The sequence below is a fragment of the Alosa pseudoharengus genome, unplaced genomic scaffold (assembly GCF_046254945.1).
Source record: "Alosa pseudoharengus isolate Yale_2024_CS ecotype anadromous, Long Island Sound unplaced genomic scaffold, YU_APseudo_1.1 YU_APseudo_1.1_scf_10, whole genome shotgun sequence".
NCBI classification, from domain to species: Eukaryota; Metazoa; Chordata; class Actinopteri; order Clupeiformes; family Clupeidae; genus Alosa; species Alosa pseudoharengus.
This window is the reverse complement of record NW_027468565.1, coordinates 4,339,899-4,348,367: the sequence shown is the minus strand read 5'-3', so window position 1 is coordinate 4,348,367 and position 8,469 is coordinate 4,339,899. Positions and strand designations below refer to the sequence as shown.

The following is an 8,469-nucleotide window of genomic DNA, read 5'->3' as shown; positions in this document are numbered from 1 at the left end:
ACAACAAAATATGGGCGTGTACTTCAGTTAGGCAAGTTGTCACTTCAGGACTTGTCATTACGGCCGTAAGGAGAAACGAAGAATCCACTAACTTTGATACCAACATGTCGTCAGGTCAGAGATTTTTCATTCAGTTTGTATATTAACAATAATCTTTTTTTTTTTTTTTTCCGCAAAATGACTTTCTAAAGCTGACTAAGTGTAACTGTTATTTTGGATTGCCTTTTCAAATACATTTCCCATGAGGATAGGCTGTAGCCTAACTATTATTTGACGGACCAAATTTGTGACCAGGTGTGATAGGCTAGGCAACTAACGCAATTTGGGTGGTTCAGTATCATTTGGCTTCATAACCTTTAGAGGGAAAAACGGATTGTAGAAATAGACCAAAATGAAGGCATTTAACTATTAAGAATACCCGGCTACATGATAGACAACCCCAAAAATGAATAGCCTATAATTAGCTATCCTAACCTTATTTGTTCAATTGATGGAATTATAACAGAATTTCCGCCCGGTTCACATTTCAACCTTTTGGGGGTGTAACAGAGCCATAGAATGATTTCTTTATAGTTTGTAGACCTTGATGGTAAGACCTAGTTATCTAGCATGCAACCTAAATAACAGTGTGTGGACTCTAACAGGGTGGAAAGTTTTGAGTCATCAACGTTTAACAAATTGTCCCTCTACAGATGAACATAACTTCTATAGGCCCTATACCAAATAGGCTATGTTTTCTTAAATGTTCTGATTGGATCAACATTCTCCATAGGGTGTAACTTTAAGAGTGCTCCAATATGGATAGCATTTCAAAAACTACAACAAAAAGGTTAGAGTGAAAGTTTTCCAACTGAAAAAGAATGCTATCACTGTCTGAAAATAGCCAGTAGCCTAGGCTAAACGAAGAAAATGTTGATTTGTATGGAGTCTATCAAACATTTAAAGAATATTTTTATGTTTTTATTACATTTTGGTTAATAGTTCTTATGGAAGTTGATTTGCACTGCATACCTAATACAAATGTAATGCATTGCATAGGCTATCATTTAGCAGACGCTTCTATCCAATCCATTTTACAATAGTGTGTAAAATGAGAAAATATGTGTTTAAGTGATCCCCAGGGAAATATAGGATAGGAACCCATAACCTAGTGGGGCTATATAGCCTAACCATCAAGTCTCATGTTCCCAGGTGGGAATCGTCTACCAAAAATTGGTATGAAAAAACTTTGACAAAACCCAGGCCTATATGACCACCATAGAGTAGCCTAAATCATTGGAACCAGGATACCAGGAATCACCCTTTTGCTGTTTGATAGTTAATAAGGCTATAGCCTAGGCTTACAATATTTAGCAAAGGAAAACAAAAAGTTCCTGAACATACTCCAGTGGAAAAAGTCCACAATTTATTCTACAGGCTTAATCACAACCATTATGAAGACAGTAGACCAAGACGAGTCGGCCACAAAGTCAGGTGGGGAGATGTCAGGTGTGTGGGAGCATTGGCCTACACCTCTTTGCATAAAGGATCTGCGTGTGGTATTTTGGCAAGTTATTGAACTATTCATTCATTCATTCATTTTCATTCATTCAACCATCATTTATTGTCGGAGGTTCATTGAGGGTAGTCCTCATTTTCAGTGAACCCAAGATAAAATAGAGAAAAATAGCCAAACAGCATATGGAGCAGCAAAGTCGCCAGTGTACCCGTTAGGTAATCAACATAGGAATTAGATAGGAATTAACCTACGTCATTTTTGCTTGTTGCCTGACTTTTCCCTGTAAATTTAGGGTCCAGTGTATTCATTTAAAAGGTGTTTCTTAGTCTATATTGTGTTCTGCAATACCTTAATATTGCTTCACCGCTAGGAGGCACTGCTGTATTATAAGTGTGCATGTATTTACGCAAAAAGGGAGAAGAAGAATGAATTAAGATGGTGGCTATGTATGAACCTTTACCAAAGTCCTTTTAGGCAAGTCCCTCCACTCAGCGGCCATATTGTGATACTTTTTGGGCACTTATCGGGCATCTATTTCGGCAGAAATGCGCGTGTGCAAGGCTTCACGACACCAACCTTGCTCCAGTGGCGAGATCACAACACGTGATTGGAACAATGTATTCACAACACACCACATGATTAGCACAATGTATTCACATGTTGACTTTTTTGACACAGAAGGGGCGGAATATGTGTAGACAACTGCCATATTGCAGTTAAAATCTAACCCCATGCATTTCTATGGAGGATTTATGAGTGCTTTGTTTCGTCATTAGAAAGTCTCTGCCTTTACTGCTTACAGAAGACACTACAATGCCACAGCCTATAATTAAACACATGTACCTGTGCTTCCTTTGTGTTTCAGATAAACATCCAACATATAGGCCTACAAATGAGGACAGTTGCCATGAGGAAATGTAGGGAGATAGCCTCCAGCTTTGTGTTTGTTGCCTAATAAAATCCCAGGCTAGCCCAAACCATGATGGAGAGATGTGTTTGACTGATTGGATGCCCTTCTGATTGACAGTATGAGCACAGCTGTGGCTTATCATGAACTAGAAGAGGCTCTTGAGGGTCCTGAGACACTCACAGGCGGGTCCCTTAGCCTCTCTGATCATAAAATCAGAGACTACTCAGAAATTGATCCTTTGCTGCGAAGTAGCCGTTCACACAGGCTGCAGTTGGATAATGATAATGATGACCACAGCTCACTTTCTGGGCATATGCCCAGTGAGTCTGTTCGTGCCATGCTGCTTCAGATCCTGGTGCCCTTCCTGCTTGCAGGGATTGGCACTGTGTCGGCTGGAATGCTGCTGGATGTGGTTCAGGTGAGTTCTGCGAGTGATGTTTCAGAGTGTAGGGTATTGACAACTGTTTATGAACCTGTCTTTCTGTTTGTCTTTGTGTCACAGTACTGGGATGTATTTGTGAACATCACAGAGATCTTCATTCTGGTACCCTCTCTTCTTGGTCTAAAAGGAAACCTGGAGATGACTTTGGCCTCAAGGCTGTCCACGGCTGTAAGCAAACTTAGAAACACACACACACACACACACACTCATAAACAAACTGCCTGTTACATTCTTTCATTTGCATCACATGCTCTCTGCTCCCCTCTGTGAAATCTAACAGAGACTTGTTGAGAAAACAATGTGGCTATGCTGTTAAGTTTAGGAATATAGCAGGAGCAGTATAGTTTGGTTGTAAAAGCAGTAGGCATGTTCCCCAGGTAATAAAGACAAAACTGGGGGGATTATTCCAGTGTCTGTCTGTGTAATGAATCTGCATTTTTATTGTCAGGTTAATGTTGGAAAGATTACAAATCCAAGAGAAATGCGTAACTTGGTCATTGGGAACCTGGCACTCAAGCAAGTAAACAGTTTTTCCTCATTGTCAATCTGTAATGTTATTTTGATTCCAAAATGAAACACATACTGTAACTATGAATGTAGATCTTTTGAGTGGCACCACATGCTTTTGTTTCCGAGGTGCAAGCCACTGTGCTGGGCTTCCTGGCTGCTATAGCTGCCTGTGTCCTGGGCTGGGCTCTGACAGAGGACCTGACCGTTAGCCATGCAGCAGTGTTGTGCTGTTCCAGTGTGGTGACCGCCTTCACTGCCTCCCTCTTACAGGGTAGGTCCCCCTCAACTCACTGCCTGACCTGTCTGCCAAACCCAGTGACACAGCGCATACAGTTTTGTGCTCTTTAGGATAGCAATCAATGTCTTATATCTGCACAGTAGTGCCAGGTCAGTAGACTCTATGCCACATCATGGTCGACCACTTCAGCAGTTCTACAATGTTCAACAATGTACCATCCATCCCTTACCTTTTAAGGAGAGACTCTGATTTCCCAATAGGCATCCTCATGGTGGGAGTCATTGTTGGGTCCAAGAAGATGGGTATCAACCCTGATAATGTAGCCACACCAATAGCAGCAAGCTTTGGAGACCTGATCACACTAACAATTTTAGCATTTGTTGGTCAAGGGCTGTATGACTGCACTGGTAAGAAGAATTGGATAAAGATTGAGAAAGGTCATTTAATAAATAAAATACTCTCTCTCCCTTCATTACTGTCTTTTCTGCTCTCACTGTTTGTTATAGGTTCGTACCCCTATGTTTCCTATCTACTTTGTGTACTCTTGCTCTGCCTGATCCCAGTATGGGTTGTAGTATCTTTTCTACACCCTGAGAGTCGAAAACTGCTGTATACTGGCTGGGAACCAATCATCACTGCTTTGTTTATCAGCAGGTCAGTAATTCACATTTTCTGACAGATAGACTTTGACAAGTAAAATCAGCTGTAGTAACAATATTTTGGATCATAAAGTTATGTTTAAATTGCCTGTCACTATGTAATTATGTTTTATATGAATAAAGTGTGCCCCATACCCCAAGAGCCACAGTTCATTTACTTTTTACCACAGCATGGGTGGACTTATTCTGGATAGAACCGTGTCAGACCCAAACCTTGAGGGAATGGTGGTATACACCCCTGTCATCAATGGTAATGTTAGCAAACACATCAAATATTTCCACAGGAATATCATAACACAGGCCATGCATCCATGTTTTGACTTTGATTTCAGATAAAAAAAAAGTTACACATTTGGGCAACAAGCACTGAAAGCACTTTTTGAGACAACCTGCTAATCAATCTTGCTGCTGGCAAAGAGCATGGGGGCTGTTTTATCCAAAATGACTGCATCAGGTCATGGAAAATTAAGTAGAAATTCGCAACCATATGGAGAATGTAAAAAAGGAATCACAGTTGTCATGTATAATATTGCATGATAAATCTAAAGAGCTTACTATACATTTTATACGATAATGCCCTCCAACATGCAAGGTAGGTCACAGAACATGTATATTTGTATATGTCACTGCATGTGAAAGGGGCCATAATTATGCCTGTTAATACATTGTTATAGTATACAATATAATAATGAACCTATACAGTTTTTCCATTTGTGTTTTTCCTTCATCATCCGAGAGTCAGTAAATGTGATTTACTGAGTAAAATCAGCTTTGCTGAGCTGATCCAATTACTTTAGACGTTGGACTTTATTTGGATTAAAATCGCAATTAATCTGTCCAAACCAAATAAATCTGATATGGCATTTTAGGCCAGCAAAATATTGTAGTATGATTTTGTATCACTGGCTAATATCATTAAAAACTATTATCCCTTCCTCTTGTCCTCTCACCAAGGTATTGGTGGTAATCTTGTCGCAATTCAGTCCAGTCGCATTGCCACATATCTACACTTCCACTCTGTCCTTGGAGTCCTGCCCACAGATGCTAGAGGCAACCATTGCCCTTGCCATACCTTCTGTGGCAAAGGTACAGATCTTACCAGTATGATATTATTTGAGTATGTTATCTTGCGTATGTTAATGTATGTATAGTTATAGTTTAGTATGTCAACTTCTATCTGCTAGTTGAACAGTTGCAAATACCCACATTCCATGTTTTCTGGATTTCTGTTGTTTTTGTCACTAATGGAAGTAGGCCTCCTAGCAAATATTAGTGCTTGAAAAGTACCGGAACTCCCCTCTAAATTGAAATGCAGGTCAAGTGGTTGCAAGGACCAACATCCTGATTGTGTATCATGTGAAGGTCAGGAAGAGCACTGTAATGTTCAAAATGAGTCTTAATCAATTTTGAAGCTGCTGTATGTTTTTGTCAGTCTTTTATCATTCACCTTTATGGCACTACTTCTTTTCTGAGAGGATTTTCAGCAGAACCTGATCTGTAATATATAAATTAACCCAGTGGTTGTTCAATCATCTTATTGCTTAGTACATTAATCTTATTGTGTATCATTGCTGTCAGACCAAATTGTGTACTGTATGTGTATCATAAGGCCCAAACCAGCGGTCTGCTCAAGTTCTACTGCTGTTGGTGATCCCAGGTCACCTGATCTTCATTTATGTCATTCACCTCATACAAAGTGGCCATACACCTCTGACGCCCATCTTCATTACACTCTTCTTGACTGCTGCTCTTATGCAGGTGGGTGTACTAAGTGTTCTCAAGCTGTTTTAGTCATTTTAAAGGTGCCAGGGCAAGGTTTTGTAGCCTGTCCTTAATTAGTGATGTTGGTAAAAAGCAAAGATTAGTTATGCAGGGATCACTGTGAGACATGTTTGGTGAGTTGCTTGCCATGCTGACATGCATGGGTACTCTATAAACTCTTGTCGTTGTGGTGTATGCAAGTGTTAAGCTGACCAGATATCCAATTGGAAAAACATTACATTAAATAGATAAAGCCCATTTTGAAGGATGACCACTGTGGCCAGATTTCACTTGAGTGAGAACACTGAGCAGACATTCAGGTTGTGGATTTGTATGTATTTCTAAAAATGCCTTCATTTATTATCCTCATCAGGTGTTCCTACTGCTGTGTATAGCTAACTGGATGGTGCACTGTCTGTGGCGAATTAGAAGAGACCCAGATACTTGTTCCATTCCCTATCTAACAGCTTTGGGAGACCTCTTAGGGACTGCTTTCTTAGCTTTAACTTTCCACCTCCTGTACATCATTGTGGACAAGGAAAGTGACACAGGAAACTGAGCTGACTGCTTGTGAAGATTTACAGCTGCACACAGCATGATCTGTACTCCATCTAGACATTATTCTATTTGTACCTAATGTCTTCCTATTCAGGTAGCATACTCCTGGTTTCAAATATGACTATGGACTTCAACATAACACAAACATCAGCGGTTTTTGGGGAAAAAACATATTGTTTTGTGTTATCAACCTTGTCATGTGTGTCCTGTGGAGGAAATATTTAATTGTTGTGTGTTTTTATGTATGAGTGGTCAGCCTTACACACTGACAAGGCTGATCCTAGCTCACCATGTCTCTGTATCTACCTGTGCCTCCACATCCCAATGCTTGTCTCTCAGTTTTTTTTTATTCCATGCTGTATTCCGATGTAGCAAATCAACGTAATATCTTGTATAAGCACATCTTCTATCCAAATGATATATTTGTAGTTCCTTTTTTTGAACAAAATGCCATTTGTAACCATTTGTTTGAACAAAATGCCATTTGTTAGGTTGGGCCTGCCTGGGGCTCAGTCCTGGCACCCTACAGTTTACTGGTTATCAGGCCCTGCAGGGGACAGTCATTCTTGCACATCCTCTGTAACACACTTTTCTCGTCCTAATTATGCTAATATAATATTATTATAATAAGAACGAGATATAATAGTTATAGTTATAATAATACTGTATTCCTTATTGAACAATATGAACAATAGTAATACTGTAGGATATTATCCCTAAATACTCCACCGTGTTCTTTTTCATAAGGGTTAATGGGTTAGTATCCTTCCATAAAATGAAAATTGATGAAATTTGATGTTTGTAATTTCACCTCACAAAACATGATGGTGTGATTTATCATTACTTTGAAGTAATATATTACATTGATGGTATTGATGATGTGATATTGAGCATTAATGGGATGTTTGATTTTTTTTTTGATTTTTAATCAGATTATTTTATTTAAATCCACCATTATTTTATTTAATAATCCACCTGTAGTAAGTAGCCACGTTTACATGGACAGTTTTTTTGTCATTCTGATTAAACTATTCCGATTGAAAAAATCGTGCCGTCTGTTTACATGGGGTAGAATCTTTTCTGATCTCTCAGTGCTTTAGAATCTTTGATCGGAGGCCATTGTTGCCTACTTTTCCTTGAGAAGACACAGCAGTCAATCTGAATGACCGTATACATGGGTGTTAATTCGGAATAGGAGCAGACTACACCACCTCTTTCATTCCGATTAAAATTCTGATGAGATCAGGAATTTTCATTCCTATTGAGGTGTTTATAGAAGTGTCCATGGCTACTGATTGTAGTGATTTTCAATCTGTTGATACCAAAAACATAAACAGATCTTACACTTGGTCAAAAAGTTATAGTACCTAATTACATAATATTTGTGTTGCTTTATTTATACTTTATGTGTTATGGTTTCATGAAAGGTTATTGACATTTGACCTCAATAGGCAAATAAAGCATCTCTCTCTTCCATGCTCCTGAAGCACCATGTTGATTGCTGGTTATGGCTTGGTCTGAGTCACTTCATAATGAATACTGTTAAGAGGCAGGTGTGATACAGTTCCCAGAAATTTGTTTTCTGCATTTCACCTTTCTGTCAACACTCATATTAGATGCACACAAGGAGCATGCATGCAAGAGGAGTGAGTGAGTACACATAGGCTACACCTGGAGCAGTGGGGAGCCATTGCTGTGGAGCCCAGGGAGCAGTTGAGGGCCTTGCTCAAGCCTTTAGGCCATGGCCCATTCAGGCAGGACTGTGAGAACACCTGAATAGACAGGAAGTGGAGTGACCATTTGTCCAGACAGTCCAGCTTTCAATCCCACTGATCAGACCTGCTGAGGTGGAAAGTTCAGCTTCAGAAAGTAAAAGCTGATTCTAATTAGCAC

The 8,469-nt window shown here is 39.5% G+C and overlaps 1 protein-coding gene across 1 annotated transcript; it reads left to right on the top strand.

Moving 5' to 3' along the window:
- Positions 1 to 28: 28 nt before the first annotated feature.
- slc41a2a (solute carrier family 41 member 2a) lies at positions 29 to 7,963 on the top strand. Its single transcript, XM_076299678.1, has 11 exons — positions 29 to 114; positions 2,364 to 2,826; positions 2,911 to 3,018; positions 3,299 to 3,370; positions 3,487 to 3,631; positions 3,859 to 4,005; positions 4,105 to 4,252; positions 4,428 to 4,507; positions 5,212 to 5,343; positions 5,867 to 6,015; positions 6,392 to 7,963. Exons 2-11 carry the CDS (start codon positions 2,527 to 2,529, stop codon positions 6,575 to 6,577), a joined length of 1,467 nt encoding a protein of 488 aa, XP_076155793.1. The 5' UTR covers positions 29 to 114; positions 2,364 to 2,526; the 3' UTR covers positions 6,578 to 7,963.
- The last annotated feature ends 506 nt before the right edge of the window (positions 7,964 to 8,469 follow it).

What these genes read in the sequence shown, in the direction of transcription:
- slc41a2a (XM_076299678.1), top strand. Translation starts at nt 2,527, where the DNA reads ATGAGCACAGCTGTGGCTTATCATGAACTAGAAGAGGCTCTTGAGGGT. An exon ending in TGCTGCTGGATGTGGTTCAG is followed by an intron (nt 2,827 to 2,910) that starts GTGAGTTCTGCG and finishes TTTGTGTCACAG; the next exon opens with TACTGGGATGTATTTGTGAA. An exon ending in ACTGCTTTGTTTATCAGCAG is followed by an intron (nt 4,253 to 4,427) that starts GTCAGTAATTCA and finishes TTTTTACCACAG; the next exon opens with CATGGGTGGACTTATTCTGG.